The sequence below is a fragment of the Semicossyphus pulcher genome, unplaced genomic scaffold, assembly GCF_022749685.1.
Source record: "Semicossyphus pulcher isolate SPU_LCO1_2020_fin unplaced genomic scaffold, fSemPul1.0.p SCAF_7, whole genome shotgun sequence".
NCBI classification, from domain to species: Eukaryota; Metazoa; Chordata; class Actinopteri; order Labriformes; family Labridae; genus Semicossyphus; species Semicossyphus pulcher.
Genome location: NW_027211748.1, coordinates 28,886,898 through 28,904,827, shown reverse-complemented (window position 1 = coordinate 28,904,827; position 17,930 = coordinate 28,886,898). Strand labels below are relative to the sequence as shown.

Sequence of the window (17,930 nt, the reverse complement as noted above, 5' to 3'; positions counted from 1 at the left end):
CGTTGCAGCCATTACAGGCCGTTCAGGCATTTTCACTTTTACACATTTCTGAAGAAAACTCTATTGATGATCAAGTCTTAACGCCTGAGTTAGATTATTGCAAAAGCCATAAGGTCATTTCACAAAAATCTGTAGGTAAGAACAAAACTAAAATGCCAATTACTACAGAACACAGTATTACTGAAGTATGAAAATATTTAACCTGACTAAAGTTTTGAGCAAATAAAGTGTTAAAGGTAGCATACTACATACAAATGACACTGTTATCGTAATCATAATAGTACTTAGGAATAGATGATGAATACAGAATATTAAAGGTGACTCACTAACCACGTTGTAAACCTACTTATGAGTTGATTCATATATATTTGAATCCCCATTGGCCATTGCCAAGATAGGAACTATACTCATCTCGTGGTCCACACAAAACAATTATATAGGCTAATTAAAAAATCCAAGGCAAATTGTAAAGAACAATATAATAATAATAATTATGACAATAGAAATAGAAATACAAGTAACATCAAGCAAACAAGCAAAATATACAAACCAAAAATACAATTTATTTCCATCAACATTAAAGAAAAGAGTAGGCTATAATAATAATAACAGAGACTACACGTCCCCATGCTCTATCTGAACACTGGGCTAACATTTGATTAAGACTAAAAATTACAGTTAAACCACTTAAAAAAAAGATACTTTTTAATCACACCGGGGATTAATAAAGTATTTCTGATTCTGTGTTTTCTGACCAGGGGGGGGAAATAAATGAATGGCCAGGAATAATCTTCGGTCATGGTCATATAGTTATATATTAAGCAGAAACACGTATCCTTTCTTAGAGATTCTTGTTCTCTTTTAACACAACGCTGTCTCTCTGCTGTACACTCACTGTCCATTCTGTATATTTATTTCACATTCCCATAGGAAGTGAGTGGAGCTGCTCTCAGCCAATCAGATTTGCGGATCACGCTCCGACAACAAACAAAAGATCGAGGCTAGCTGAGCTCATTATACTTTGTCGATCCGTCTAGCCTAACGTTAGTTCTTACTTTGCTCCCAACAACGACTTCCTCCTCTGCCTTATAAATACTTTAGCCTGATCATTTACGGCAGACAGTCTTCTTTTAGTGTCTCCATTTGTGGCTTTGTGTCAGCTAATGTCAACCTGAGCCATTTCAGCGATCGCTTAAGCTAAACGCGTTAGCCAGGTTAGCTTCTTGGCTAACCAGCTCTGGCTGCCTCTCTACGACCAGCGAAGCCAGTTAGCTTAGCCTGCTAGCTAGCTTTGCTAAACCTCCCTTTAAAACTTGACACTGACTGACACAAGCGGCTCTGGCTTGTTGTTGACAAGCCAATTTACTAAAACTCGTGTGGTAGCCATGTCTGGACAGTCGTCCGGCTGTGGGTTTCTGATGTCGGTTGTTGTCCACGGAGACTCGGCTCTGAACGAGCAGGAAAAGGAGCTCAACCAGCGGCTCCGACGGCTCTATCCAGCCGTTAATGAAAACGAGACTCCGCTTCCCCACTCCTGGAGCCCGAAGGACAAGTTTAGCTACATTGGACTCTCTCAGAACAATCTGCGTGTTCACTATAAAGGTATGACACAAGCTACACACGCGAGTTTAGCACTTTATTGACCAATGCTAACGCCGAGTTTGCTAACGTTAGCTTAGCCTGACGGTTAGCGGATCAAAGCCAGCTGCCGTTGTGGCTAAAAACAAAGTAGGCTAGGCTAGTAGCTTCATCAACAACAAGGCAGAGGACATCTTGCAACCCGACCAGCTGGCGAGGTGTATCCGCAGCCAAAATTGACCTACTAGCTCGTTAGCTTCCCAGCTAAACAGTTAACCAGTTTGTCAGCTGTATGAACTGTCAACATGAAGCCTTCACTGTGGATCCATCACGCTTTTGTTTGAATTATTGCAGATTACACGTTAATTAAGAATCAGCCATAAACAAAGTGCATCTAAGGCTGTTAGGGTTCGATGTGAGTCATATAATCATTGCGTTTAACGTTAGCCAAAATGGACATGGGCTAGACAGTCCTCTTGGTCGGCCAATGTAGCATTATTGGGTAATTAAATGACAGGAAATACACAGCTACTCTAAGGAGATGAAAGGTATCTAGTGAAGTAGATATTGATGACTGTATTGGCATTGGTAGGCCATTGCTGCTGAAGGGTTAATATCAAGGGTTTTGTCTGACATTGTGGTTGACTTTTGGCTTAGAAATATATCAAAAGGGGTTTATGTGCAGGCCTACAAGAAAAGGCTGGGGGAAAAGGTGTTACTGTGCTTCCTGGGTGTGTTCTACTATTCTCGGTCGGACCGGCCCTCTACACACACTCTTCTTTGTTGCAGCTAGAATGTTCCGTCTCTTCCACAAACTCACCTGAATCTCTTACAGCAGGTATGCAGATGTTGTGTAGGTAGTGTTTAGTATTCAAATACTGCTGCAAACTTTTAATATAGCCTTTTACACTCCCTGTCACATTTATTAAATGCTCCACAGCAGGGCTAAGCTGAAAATATAAGGTCATCTATGATTAGCTAGGTTTTGCTGTGTCAAACGTCCTAATAGAGTCATCGTATTTGCATAAATCGGTTAACCTCTTTTGTTAGCCATCAGCTAGTCATGGCCTAAAAGACCCATTTATCTGGCCTGGACTGACAATGTCATAGGGCTGGGCGATATGGACAAAATTCTACATCGTGATATAGGCTTTTTAGTATCCCGATAACGATGCATATCACGATATATATCATGTTTCTTTGTAATTTAACAAATAATTAGTCTTTATGAAACCATATGGTAAAGCCTATTTTTGGATAATCCTGTGTGAATTAAATACATGACAAATCAAAAGTACTGAGTTTCCGTTTTCACTTGGGCCGAGTCCTTTACAGCACATTAATACCCATGTTTATAAACAGCACCTCCCTCTATGGTTCGCTCCAGGTTCACTCCCATGTGCAAGAATTTTGTGACATCACGATAAAGACAATACAGAAAAACACATATGATAGACATTTTCATATTGTTTTAACGATATATATTGTCATATTGCCCAGCCCTACACTGTCATAACATAAGATCAAGTGCACAATGTTTAAAGTAAAGGAAACAAAATATTTTGACCTCGTCCCACACCATAAAGTTGAACTTCTACACCTGACATTTGACCTATTACGTAATTACACGCTTTCTATGGCTTGTGCTGGTCCAGTCAGCGCCACTCATCAGCTAAGCTAATGTAAGATAATTAGTAGCTGTTCTGAATCAAAAACATAATGAAGAGTGCTAAAAAAATCTGACAGGATTGATCAGTTCAGTTTTATTTTACTGGACCACGCCAATTCTAAACCGACATGCTTGTTATGCATTACACACCAAGCATGCTGCTAGTTTTACTGACGGCTATCATGAACATTTTTAGCCCTCGATTAAAACATCTTGGGGAGCCATGGAGTAAATATACTACCTATATTACCTATAAAAAGTTTAAAAAAAAAAATCACACATTACAAAATCTTTTATTAGTTATTTTTTACAACAGTTAATGACGCTGATAATACCAAGGCCTGCTAAAAGTATAATATGATCTTAAGAACCAGAGCAGAATCGATAGGTTAATTATCCAACGCCTATTTTGATAATTGATTAATCACTTATGTCAGTTTGTGAGCAAAAGTGACCCAAAAATACGGCGGTTCCAGCTACTTCTAATGTAAATATTTTCTTTTTTTCTTTTCACAGTCTTTCAATAACGAACAGAATTACTTTAGTTTGAGAAAGGTTCCATGGACAGAACAACACATTTGAACGTGTGAAGTTGTACTTTCCAACTAAATTGCAAAGAGCATTTCTGTTTATGGACCAGATAAATACTAATAGATTAATAAATGATGAAAATAAGAGAAAAAGAAAGAAATTGGAGGCTTAAGAACTACAAAAACAACAAAAGTGTAATATTATTGGCTATTAGCAATCATGTAATTAATCTGTCAGGTGAAAATAGTGACATAGTTCAAATCTATACAGAACATGTGTATTATATTTGCACAACGTAAGTGAAAAGATATTTCTAAGGCAGAGAGACAGAAGAAGCATTATTTAGTCTTCAGATTATCGGTAGCATTGGGAATCCCAGATTAAAAATAGTAATCACAATATTATAGCATATATTGTTCCTGTAGGTAAAAGGTAAACATCAGACTTCATGATGAGTATAATAAGCTTGAGACAATTAGTCAAGTCATAGACAAATTGGCAGACAGAATTAATTGTTGTTCTTTATTCCACAATTTTCCAGTTTGCGAGGAATAAAGTACATCCATCTATTCAGAAATCATTTCATTTATCAATAACGTGCGCTTGTTACTGCTTTTCGGGAGATTTTGCTGCTCTCTTTGTTTATTTTGCAAGTAGGATACCTTTCAGGTCGTGGATTGTTGGTTGGACATTTTGGAAGTTACCTTAATTCTCTTGATACCTGATGAGCATTTGTCTGCATTTTCTTACATTATACAAATCTAATGACTAAGCTAGAAAATCCTAAACAGAATTATTGATCTATTTAATAATAGCCGTGCAAGATTAGTTGTGCGTACAGGCTTTTTGGTTAATAGTGTACTTCCTGTGTGTTCCTAACCATTTGTGTGTTTTGTGTTCAAGTGTTTTTCATTAGATTTCAAGTATTCATTAAAAAAATTGATCACTAACTAAAACTGCTTTATGGAAGTGACACCTGGTGTTAACACCACTGATAGGTAGGCACCAGAAATTTAATCAAAATAACATTGTGATCGTATTTTATTTATTTATCAATGTTGCCGTCAAGTGTTAAATTTGGCCTGCACGATATAAGTAAAACTCTTAGATGTGCGATTACGTTGTTCAATATTAGAATGATGATATTAAGTGCGATAAATTAAATATTAAAGAGTTCATATTAGGCATAACTCTTAGTTTCGGTGTCTACCTGCTGGTCTGCATGTTTAACACAATACCTGTGTTTGCAACATGTCCCTCCTAAATCCAGAATAAACACAAAAAGCTTCTTTTTTTCACACCGCTAAACTGGCACCAGTTAATCTGAGTGGCTTCATTTGATTGCATCAGAATGGTGTGAAAGTATTACCTTTATACCCAGGGCTCCATCCAATAGGTAAAATTCACATTGCTGACTGACAAGGCAAGTGTTTTTTATTTTGTAAATTTTCTTGTTCATTGCAATAAATTCAGACTCAAGCAGTTCAGATTAAACATGATATGTTTGTATTTAGTATAATCACAAACTTATCTTGGTTCAACATGAAAACAATCAGTTGCTTTTTGTTTTTCACATAAAACCATCTTCAACTTATAAATAAACGGCAAACGATGGCTTGTTTTTCTGCAGATGAAACTGACATTTTTAACTAATAAGGGGACAATTCATATTGCTATTATTTTGACAGATATTACAATCAAGACGTGAGTCATGTTTAGAGAAAACTGTGAAAATCACATTCCCAGAATATTTGTTGAGGTCTTACTCAAACAAACATGATTTCTTACATCTGCTGAACAGGATTTGTAGGCCAGGGCATCTCTGTAGCGCTACAGTACTTCGTTATACCGCTGTTTTCTCACACACAGCCCTAGGGCTGCACGATTATGGCAAAAATGATAATCACGGTTATTTTGATCGATATTTTTATCACCATTTTGTGATACATTCCGGCGTGTAAAAATTTCCCATCAAATTAAGACTTAAAATTAGGTTCCTTACCTGAAAGTGGTGCATCTTCTGAGGGCAGAATATGGTTAAAATAGTTGGAGTTGGGTTTATAGGGTGTCGCTGTACAGCATCGTTGTTATGTCTGACTTGATGCTGAACGTGGATGGGAAGTAATGCTGTTCTTCCTCTTGGCCTTCATACATCATGCATCATGCTGCACCTTGTGCTGTTTTTTATAGCTGCTTGAACAAGTTAGTTGTGTTGTTTTGTGGCGCAGACGCAGGTTTCATGTACTCTTTGCATATTATTTATTCTTGCTTAACATCACGATGACGAGCCGTTTCGGGGGACCAGCTCTACGTCTTCTGTTCCAAACATTTGACTTTTATTTCTCCCGACCATCCCGACAGTTGGTGGATGAAGCCCATTGATAATGGAGCCACAGTCTTACTGTACCTAGTGATTTGAATGTTCACTTATAAATAATCACAGATGCAAAAATAAGCTTGTTTCTTTTACCTTATTAATTATTGCAAGTTAGTAACTATTGGCCTTTTGTAAAATTTACTCTACTGGGCTGCTTATGTACTCTATCATACAGTGAATAAAGTAAAACACACTGCGACATCTGCAACGTAATCTTTAAGGGCATATACACCCAATCAAAGTACTTCCACTAAAAGAGATTGTTTTTGCTACTAACAGGCTGAGATTGTTATTAAAACTAGATGGCATCATTACAGAGCTCATCCATACAGGCACAGAACGGGTTGCTTTTGTAAGAACCTGTTTTAACCAGAAACTTCAGTTTTATTGTTTTCTTTAAAGCCACCAAACTTACAGAAACAACTCCTGCTGCCCTAGGGGTGTTGGTTTCAAACCTTACCCTTTGAACTTTGAACACCAAAGTCACACAACAATACAAACTTACTGATGAAGGCAGTGGTAGACCAGCAACTCCTTTGTTCTCAAGGTAGAAATGACTGTTTTGACAATGAAGTCTGGTGGCATTGAAAGAATGATTTAACAGTTGTTCCTAGTTTTGAAAAAAACTTTTGTATTGTTGTCAGACACGTAGAATAACAATCTGAGCCCGTCAGTGGCAAAACAAGAACTTTCAGTTGATGCACTTTGATCAGGAGCACTTGCCCTGAAAGATTACTTTGCAGCCATTACAGCCCATGTTGTGGCTATCTGCAGAGGAAACTATTGTAGCAATTCAACATGTTTTGTACCAAAAGTCAGATAGATTCATACATATGTAAAAAAAAAAAAAAAAAAAAGTAGGGCCCAGATTTCAAAATACTGGAAGTGAAAGTCGACCTTAATTCAGTCAGGGCTTTTTCAAGTAGCACAGCTTTCAGCAGATTTACTGTAGCTTCTTAAGCTAACGTTAGCCTTTACAGAAACACAGGGTGATCTAGTGCACAGCCCAGAACCCCGGAGGTCAGGATTCACAACATTTAAGATCATTTTAAAATAACAGACAAATACAAAAGGCATTCATATAAAGAAGTCTTGTAAAACGCCGCCATATGTTTCAGGATCATTAAGCCAAGCAATGCCCATTTTTATTTTTAATGCAATTCATTCCCACATTATATTTTAACCTTTGTTTATCTAGAAATTCATCCAACCAAGAGGGAAAACATCATGCATGGGCCGTAAATGATGCATTCACTGTACACAAAATATGAGTAACAGGCTAGGGATTTACCTGAAAAAATATTGGAACAAGCACTAATTCTCCTTCTGGCTGTTTTCTCTTCATACTGTAAGTATGAAGTGCTAGAAGCCCCTCATCTTTACTGATCCAAATTTGCCCAAAAATTTGACATTATGTGTTTTTAGAGTTTATAGTTTCTTTTCATGTAGGGAAATAATGTGCCCCTTTCTTGGTTAAAACTTAAGAAACACAAGAAGATGAGTCGAGAACCAAAGAAACCGTTATGAAGGAATGCTGGAGAGATATGCCCTCTGCTTCATAAATACACTGTTTGATCGAGCAGACAATCCAGATGTGCTAAAAATCTTCTTACAGCCCTGCTATGTGCTTTCATTTGAAGTGAATAGAAAGTGGATGGATAAAATATTGGTTTGAATCAGTCTAAGTAGCTGTAGAACACCTTCTGCGTGTCTTCATACTCGTCATTTTGATCATTTTATGATTATTTTCATTTGTAATGACCATTAATCTCTTGTGTCTGTGTTTTACCCTCACCTGTAGGTCATGGCAAAACCCCTAAAGATGCAGCCTCTGTACGGGCCACCCACCCCATCCCAGCAGCCTGTGGTGTCTACTACTTTGAGGTGAAGATCATCAGCAAAGGCCGAGATGGGTAAGGACACAGAGCAAAGCAGAACACATCAGAAAGATCCCGACACTTGTTTTAAAACAGCGCCTGCCTGTTTCTCCAAGATTGAAATCCAAAGTAAAACATCTTGACAAGAATTACATTGGTTAATGGTTAATTGGTTAAATCTGCGTGGTTGCCAATAACTTGATTAACGGACTTCATTAGTGCCACCAGCAGGTCAAAATCTCACTCATCTAAAAGTTAAGTTCATGTCTGCATTCTTGTAAATTAATGAATGTAAGCATGCTACATGTTAGCACCCGAACATGCTAAATGTTTATCTTAACTTCTTTCATGACCTAAATGTTCTGTAACCGCTTGCATGTTGGTTGTACCCTACACATGGGTCTGCATGTGACTGACAGAGTAACTGACTGACTGACTGAGTGAGTGAGTGAATGTACATTCAGAGCCGTAGAGAGAGAGAGTTGCGACATCGCAATGGCCGATCATGCAGCATATTTGACCTCCACTGACGCGACTCTGTCTACATGGCTCTGGATACTTTGTTCGGGGAGAAGGCGGGGCTGCTCCTCCGCTACTTGTCCGCTGTCCTCACCTACGACCGCAGCGCGCACCTGCTCTCAAACACGTTGTCATCGGCCTCATAAGGACAGTCCTTGTAACACATTGCTCACAGAAGCGCACATTGACCTGATTGGGTCAGCCACATACTAGGTTTTGACCTCGTCTTTAACTCTCGCAGAGTAAAATTTTGTTTGTTGCAAAACAAAAGTTTAATGGTTGAAATGACCGCTTACGATGATCGTTGACTTAAAATGTTGCATGCTAAGTGCTAGCATATCAACATGGTAGCTCTAAGCCAAATTATTTTTTTCTAAGCCAATTGGCATGCTTACCTGTCAACATGCTAATTCTGGTATTGTAATCATTAGAATGTTAACATGTTACTCTGTTAGACATGTCCACATGTTGACATGCCAACTGCAGGTCTGTTTACATGCCAATGGACAGATGTTTGCATGCTAATGTTTGCACTGAGCTCAGCTGTACAGTTAATGCTAATTACCTATGATCCAAATCTACAGCCCTGTGAGTGTAATGTATTTAACATTCCACCAGTGAAACTGAACAAATAATACCCAATGTAAACTTGAATTAATATATTTAAGTAACATTTTTCCAGTGTATGATGAACTCGACTCTCATGGGGCTGCTGTAGAGGTTATTGCCTTTAACTTTTGTTAATCCTACAAACTCAACAATCATAACTAACAAGCTGCTCACAGGAAGGATTACACAACATTGTTTAAACTTAATTTGGTAACAATGAAAGCCCAAACAGTTGACTATTCTAATCTGGATTCATATACAGCCTTGTGAGTCTTATTGTAGCTGCTTGTTATTTAAGACATGGACTTAATAAAGCATTTTAAATCTGTACAGCACAATTCTTTATTGTAGTGTAATAGATGTCATAAACGTGTCTCTTTCTGGAGGCCCTGATTAACTGTTGTGTATTTTGTGGTAGATCATAAATCTCCTCAACATAGATGAAAGCACACAGGAGATTAAAGTCCCGTTCTTCTCGTCAGGCCTGAAATTCTCATAAAATGTCTTTGAGCAGGCTGCCATCCTGGGATTCACATTATTATCTTTCTTAACGTCATCATTTAACCAGATGAAGGTTTTTAGACATCATACTTCTGGGAGTCATCTGAGAAACTGCTAATCTTGTAGCCACAGAAGCCCTGCTCAGGCAAATTGGAAAAAGTCCAATTTTAAAAGTGAAATTGAATTTTTTTCACTATTTTTACTGGTTTTAATAACTGGGTCTGCTTATTTTGGAGCAGCTCACCTGGAGGAAACGTTTTGGCCGTTGAACGTTACGTTTAACGTTAAAACTTTAAAGTTTTAAATACCAGGTCTGTTTGTTTCGGAGAGAAGGAAACCTCTGCAGATAATTCTGCAACCATTAGAAATCGTGACCGATGAACACTGAAAGGTCATTTTGTGAATCTGAAGTTTAGCGCCTGCAGTGCTGTTGCTCCTGCATTGCTTTGTGCACAGTGAGGCACTCAAAGCGGACATTAGACTGACTAAATACGAGTCGACTCTGGTATTTCTCTTCTGATTATTTAAATGATCCGCTATTAGTGTGCACCTTTACACTTCAACATACTGACTGTTATCACCACCAGTGATGAGGGTTTACAAATAGCTACGTTGTCTTTTTTTCCTGCATTTTTTATGTTCAATAATTATTACAATTTTACAGGCTGTAAGACACTTATAGAGGATCATTACCTACGTCGTCACCTACTGTTCACTCTGTTTTTTTTACGTGTCCAAATAAACTCTCACCTGTCTGTTCCACAGGTACATGGGCATCGGCCTCTCAGCTCAGGGTGTAAACATGAACAGACTCCCTGGTAAGCTGACACTTTGTGTGCTTTTGGGTGTGGTGTGAAGAGTTTGTGTGCGTCTAATGCGTGTTATGTGGATCTTTTTTTACTGTATTGGTGTTGGTGTCATTTTGTCTGTGAACTTATTGTGTGGTGGAGGCTGGCCTGTGGTTCTCTGGTTGTAGGAGCTGCTGAACCAATTGGTGTCAAAGAGTTAAAAGTCAATTCAGAATCAGCTTTATTGGCCAGGTATGTTCACATACAAGGAATTTGACTCCGGTTTAAATTTGCTCTCGATGCACAAGCATTAAACATTAAATATTAAACTAAAAACTACAAGCCTACAATAAACAAACAAACTACGAGCGCCATATTGCCAATATCTTTTAGCAATTATCTGATCGGGATGAAAAACAAAGAAATGTGTGTTTAACATTTAGGGAATGATGCTTATCTGCTGCCTTGCCAAGAGAAAGATGAGAAAATTGATTGCACTCTCATGTCTGTCTAATAAATATGAAGCTAATGCTAGCAGCTGATTGCTTAGCATTAGCACTAAAACTGGAAAGGCGGTGCTGCCAGCCTGGCACTGTCTTAAAGTAACAAAATCCACATAACGGCACCAGTAAAGCTACATCCACACTGCTTTTATAGTTTAGATCACTACATTATAGTTTCTATCTTTTTTGTTTAAACAGCAAAACATCAAAGTGAAAGATTTTTTTTTGGAGCATTAGTTATTTTAATCAGGACAGATTATCTTCTAGTTTTTATTCATTATATGAATATGATCTTAAAGAATATTACAAAGAAAATCCTCAACCTTAATTAGAAAGATGCTTAGCGTGACTTGTACTAAGATTGGCACAGTTCTAAAACATCTACTTTGTCAGTGTGAACAGAGTTCTGCTGCTGCTCGTGTTTGTTTCCTTGGCCATGACATGACACCATTCAGACGCTGTAGCCGCTTGGTGCTTCTCAGAGGTTATCAGGCCGAACAGGAGCCCCTTCACCAGTCTGAGAACTGGACCCACCCAGGAGCTCCACTCTCTTCGTATAAAGATAACAGGAGGCCCACAGCAAACTGCAGAGCCCGGGCTGATGGATGGCCGCTAATGAAAATTCACTAATTGTGAGGAACTGATGCCAAACTGCTCCAGAGTTGAGTGCTCTCTTCCAGTGATGAATGTGGCAGCGACAGGATTAACTCTGCAGCTCAGCAGTAACTCACAGGATTCTGCCGCTTGGTCTCTAATGTTCAAACAGGCCCAAGGCCGCCCGGGCTGCCGCAGAGGCTGCTTCTTTCTCCCCTTTCCTACAAACACATGGAGTTGCTTTTGTGGTTAATTGTCTTGAAATGTAGTCTCTTGTGATTTTTGTTTTATTTTCAAAGACAGAGGTCTAATTATATATGATGGCAAATAATTGGCCTGTAAATACGTATTTATAGTTTTTGCCCCTCCACTTTTCAAGTCTCCACCCCTCCCTATATGTCACACGTGTACAAAATTATGAATATTGACAACATCAATAATAAACACACTGATAGTAGACATAAGAAAATAAAGAGAAAGAAACAACAAAAAGAGGTTAGACCTCATATGTAGCAGAGTGTGAACACCTGAATACAATCAAAGATGTTATCGTGTTGCACAATTTGAAGGACTTTTCAGATGCATATCTTTGTTTTGAGTTGGAATATGAAAATGGTCTGTGGGCTTTTAAATCAAGAGACAAAGAAATGAGGTGAAAAATATGTCATTCTAAGATCATATCCAGCTGTCCCTGCAGATTTTAGATGACTGCGAGTGAGCACTCCAAGAGTTGAACCCAGTGACTGTATATAGATGGACGACGCGTCTCCATCTGCTCTCATTGTACGAACTTGATGTCAAAGTAGCCCCTGTGATTGGCACTGCCATCTTGCGATGGTGGCGTCATTTGGAGCCAGAGCTGCATAGAGATCTGCAGGTGGAGCCGCAGTAGCCACTTCCCCAAACAAAAACACACACTTAACTTACGGAAAAAAACCCCAGCAAGGATCCCGCACGCCGGCGTGTTTAACAGCAGAACAGCTTCTTTGTGTTGGTCTGAAGCTAACGTTCACAGGTATGAATACTTTAATGACTGTAGTGATTGTTTCATACAGATCGGCTGCAGGAGCCTGATTCATCATTAGTGCTGTCAATCATCCCTTTTACAGCATCAATAACTAATTAAAAGTAAACTTGTCAGAAAAAAATGAACACTTGGACATAAATCAGCACGATAAGAACTGACTATAAAGACAGAAACTATGTTTTAGAAAAATGTATTTGACGTGTATTTTGATTTTATAGTTTGACTCATGTCCCATCTGTTAACATGGAGGAGGCGGGCTTTATGAGCCGTACTGCAGCCAGTCAGCAGGGCGCACTTTAATGTTTCCTTGTGTCCTTCTGCGCTTAAGTGTCTTTAAGCAAAGCATGGAGCAGGGTGCAGGTGGATGCTGTATACATGTTTTGAAAGTAGGACTATTTCAGCTCCTCGGCCCTCCTGAGCGACCGCTTCTTGTTCCAGGGTTGTTACCGAAACGCACCAGTTTCTCCTGAAGATTTGGAATAATGTCAATGTTGTCAATACTCTCAGCACTGTCTGCATCACATGTGGCAGAGTATCACAGGCGAGCATACGCTGGTCCGCACTAGAATTGGTTTATAATGTATAATAATAGATATTTTTACTTATAGTTATTTGTTTAAGAGAGCAGCCAGCTGAGGACCTTTGCAAAGTCATATAAGTGCAAAATCAACATAGAAAACATAAAAAACAAAAATCTTATTACATTCCAGCTTTAAAAATTCACTGTATTTACAACATCTTTAGTCCTATTTGTAATCAGAGAATTTATCACAGTGAATCTGAATTGATCTAAAAAAAAAAACAATATCAGGGGGCTCTAGTTACAACACTAACCTCCTCCTTTGTGGCCTTTTCAGCTCTTTGGTCTGTCTTATTGGACATTAAGGCCTGAAGTGTCAGAAGCAGCTGATGGAAAAAACATTCCTGAATGGTTCTGAGTTGGTTTCACTGCAGCCTGTTTCCACTCGTGTCATGTTTGCCAGTTGGAGTCAAAGACAAGATATCGACACAGACTCAATTCCTCTTCACTGTATTTGTTTGTTTGTGTGTGGGTGTGTTTTGTGTTTAAATATATTATCTACAGAAGCCAGAGAGGAGAGTGAGAAATGACAAATTCTGAAATAACAAAATAAATTCTGGAAGTCTGTTTTGTAAGTCTGATCTAAATGTGTTTTTTCTCCTGTTTTTGACGTACAAATGGGTGGAAAATTTTGTTTTTGCCAGCTTTATTCTTCCAAGTTCCTTATTTTTTCATCGTTGAAACATCTTTGTCTTTTTTTTTAATAGATGAGAAAAGGTTACTTAGAGAAATGATCCCAGAAAAACTTTTTTCCACCAAAAAATGAAGGAACAAAGATATATGTGATTGGAAAAAACTTTTCCACCTGTTCATAAGTCATGAACAGGGGACAAAAAAAGGGGGCGGGGGTCTATTGCAAATATTTAGAAGAATACATTACCATATTTCTTATATCTCCATTTTAACTTAAGTCTAACTTAAGTCACTCACACACACACCCCCCTAGACCAACCCACAGCTGCTCAACACGCCTCTTTCTGTCTCTGTTTCCCTCTCTGTGTCTGTTCTGTTCACTTTCCTCATCAAAAACTCCACGACTCACAACTTCAGGTGAGCCACGCGTGACAGGGGCTTTTATAACGTATCCTGTTGAAACAAACGTGGATACATAAGGGGAGGAAGTCAACTAAATATTAATCACGGATCTCGTAGTCCTCTTTGAGAGATTAGAAACTGCTCACATTGGTCGGCCCGTCCAGGTATTGCCAAAGTGAGGGAAACACTGGACTTTGAAAAATACATAAATATCCAGTGTTTGTTTTTTCCTTACCTTCCTCTCTTGGCTTCTGCAACCATCTCTTGTGTTTTAACATCTTTCCGATGTCTGCACGGCACTCATGTTCTGACACTTCACTTTCCTCAGGTTGGGACAAGCACTCATACGGTTACCACGGAGATGACGGCCACTCCTTTTGCTCATCTGGCACCGGGCAACCCTACGGACCCACGTTTACAACGGGCGACGTGATTGGCTGCTGCGTTAACCTCATCAACAACACCTGCTTCTATACAAAGAACGGCCACAGCTTAGGTAAGGAGCCGCAACCCCAGACAAACAACACTGCCACTGTTGTATTGTGTAGACCTGTAGAGGAGGATTGTCTAATCATGACAGTAATGATGTGTTGGCATTTACTGCGAGGTACTCAACCTATGTACAGAGAGCTGCAGAAGTGAAATAAATCGGAAGCGGTCAACAGATTTCCCTCTTGGGGCAACAAAGCATGAATTCCAGCCTAAAAGGCTTTATGGACCTTCATGCTCACAACAAACTAAAACTAAAACAACCACACTCAAACAAAGGAAATCGACATTGATCACGGCTGCAATCAATAATGATAAGCATGCTGTTGTCCGATGTACATTTATCATGGCCCCCACTGTGTTTTGAAAGGCCCCACTGGCTTAAAATCTGAGCTCAATCAGCACCTGCAGGGCAGGGTCGGCGCCGCTTTTCTGTCTGACACATGATTGGAGTTAAAGGGAGAGAGCTTCAGCTAATTCAAGCAGGCTTGTCTGCAAAATCGAAACCTTTTGATCTCTTCTCCTGTCTTAATGCAATGTAAACAAGACGCGCTGCCATTGTGTTTTTCTTTTAGGTTTTGTGACTGTAACTTTTGCCGTTTGTTTCACCTTGGATTTAAGTCTGACTTTCTAAAGTTACGCCGGCTCCATCTGAGGCGTAAAAGATGCACCCGGGTGAAACACAAACAGGGCTTAAGTCCAACTGGTGCACAGGATGCTTTAGGTCGGACGTAGCGGTACACTCTGGAGTTTGCTCAGCTGCTGCACTCAGCTTCTGGAGGCTACGTCCACTTCTCATATACAATCTGTGGTTGGGACAGTCAGTCAGAATATGTTACTTAAATGTGTTAGGTCCACTGCACTGTACACCTTCTAACCTCATACACTGTGGACGTGTACCTGCTGCAACAGTGACATGGCTTTACTTAACCGCTTCTTCAATTAATTCAAGACATGTGAACCAGGTTAATCTGGCCCCGATAAAGGAAACTGTCATTCTAGTTTACAAGACATCTAAGAAATCAGGTAACTCCAGAAAGATGACATTAACCAGATTGGCTTACCGTCTGTGGTTACCTGACGTGTGTAGAAATAGAACTGTTCTGCTTCATGCTGACACATTTTCTCTTCCTCTGCAGGTATTGCCTTCACAGACCTACCAGTAAGTACCCACTTTTTGTTCGCTCCTGTCCTGTGTAGTGGAGTTATATATGCAGTTCCCATAATTAATCAGGACTGTTAAGCATTTATAAAAAACAGAAGTTTAATTTTCTGCAAAATGTTCAGTGTAGGAAAAGTGTTGCTCTGTGTGAAACAGATTGAAGGCTTGAAATCCTGTGTTTTAAAATAGCTTGAGTAAATGGAGGTTACAACAACAACAGTCAAGTCGGTGACCTGACTGCTTTACTAAGAAATATTCAAACTAAAGCTCTATTTCTTTAATCATGCTTATATACTTGCTAATCGTGTTTCGTTTATTTGGCAATATCCAGTCATAAACGGGCAGATTTTTACAGTTTCCTTCATTTATTTTTTAGAAATCTCTATTCACTAGAGCAAATGAGATGTTGCATGGCTCGCTAAAGGGTAACTTGTGCATCTGTATGAGGTGCTAAAGGGCCGTGACAAAGCGTCATTATCTGTCGACCGGTCTGTTGTGTGGTGGTTGTATAAAGAGCTGCAGATGTGACCAAGGGCAGAGCAGAGAGGACACACACAGCCTACAGGATGAGTCGTGTGCTTCCACTGCACTAAAACAGAGCTGTTTTTTTCATAGTTTTGATACTGAAGATGCAATCAAATGTAAAATTAAGGAAGAACGTATCATTAATTAAAAAGTATTTCAAGTACCGATACTTTGACAACCAATTTTGTAGTATAGATTTGTTTTTCCCCAATTGATACATTTTGTTGAAACATCCAACAATATGACATTTTGATATTTGTAAGTCTTGAAAACCAGGAAGATTTTAGACATTTTGAAGTTTGATAGTTACGCAGAGCACCCTGACAAAGCATATTTACTTGCAGTGATGTTCAGTCATAGTAAGGTTTGTAGTTCCATTGGAGATTTTCTTGTATATATTTAGAGTGATCTATACCAGTACCCTAAAGCAGTGTTTCCCACAGGATTTTGTGAGACTGTGGTGGGTGAACTCCGAACCCTCTAGGGGGATCCGGGGGCATGCCCCCCCGGTAGAAAATGTTGTACATTTTAAAATTAAAAGGATCAATCTCGTTCACTTTGACTGTTCTTGTTGGTTGTACAGATATGAATGGTGAGTTTAACACAGTTCGCAAACGGTCAAAACACGAAATCAACTAATTATAAAAATCAGTTTGCTGTTGTAATAATTGATAATTATTAAATTGTGTTTGGGTTAATGGATAAATGTTACGTTAGTTAACGTTCCTTTGTTAACATAACTTACCAGGGATTCACGATATTGGAAAAAAATGACTTTGCGAGAACTTTTATGTTATGCAATATTTTTCCCGCTTCGTTACCAGCCCGTATCTGTAGCCACAGTGCTAACGAGCACCAGGACGAGTGATAACGCCGGGACAAATTAGACTATGGCGGGCCGCCTCAGTCTAGGTAATTAATGGGAGACACTGCCTACAGTCATGGGAAATGTTTCAGCAGTTAGGCTTGGGCGGTATCGCGGTATTACGATATACCAGTGTACTTAAAGATCCCGATGGTATGACAGAAAAATCAGCTAAAAGATGAATGAATATTGGACCTCATCAAGTCGCCAGAAACACTCCTCCTATGTCTGGGTTGTGCTCAGCTTGTTTACTGCTACCCCCAGGTGGCCAAAAAATTTTATTGGAAGTTAAATAGTCATAAAATGTAAAATTAATATAAAAATAAAACTTGAGAAACTTTGTCTGAACAGGATACCACTTTGTAGGTGTTGCTTTTTGCTCTTGTGGCGAATCGTGAGACAAGTCTCGCTCTCATCGGCTCCAAGGCCTCATGGTGTGTGTGTGTGAACGCCTCCCACACCAAATGGACATTAATTCTAATGAGATTCATGCATGTATTATCCACAGTGAGATGTGAGGGAGACTCTTGTTTCTCTGTCTTTTTCCACCCCTTCTTTCCCGGTAGCAAATGAAAAAGTGGGCCGGCTGTTTTTTTGAGAGAGAAGAAAATAAGAGTCTTAGCCACAACAATAATCCATTGAGCAGCAAAACAGGCTTGGCACACAGCCAGACATTCATGTTCCTCCAGAGCTGAGCAGTG

The 17,930-nt window shown here is 39.2% G+C and overlaps 1 protein-coding gene across 2 annotated transcripts in view; it reads left to right on the top strand.

Moving 5' to 3' along the window:
* The first annotated feature begins 987 nt into the window (after window positions 1-987).
* The window catches only part of ranbp9 (RAN binding protein 9), a 33,756-nt gene continuing 16,813 nt past the window's right edge, over window positions 988-17,930 (top strand). For both annotated transcript variants that reach the window (XM_069684905.1, XM_069684904.1), the window contains exons 1-5: window positions 988-1,602; window positions 7,957-8,068; window positions 10,427-10,479; window positions 14,517-14,684; window positions 15,817-15,839. In XM_069684905.1, the coding sequence (XP_069541006.1) occupies window positions 1,386-1,602; window positions 7,957-8,068; window positions 10,427-10,479; window positions 14,517-14,684; window positions 15,817-15,839 (573 nt within the window). In that variant the 5' untranslated portion in view covers window positions 988-1,385. The remainder of the gene's footprint in view (window positions 1,603-7,956; window positions 8,069-10,426; window positions 10,480-14,516; window positions 14,685-15,816; window positions 15,840-17,930) is intronic.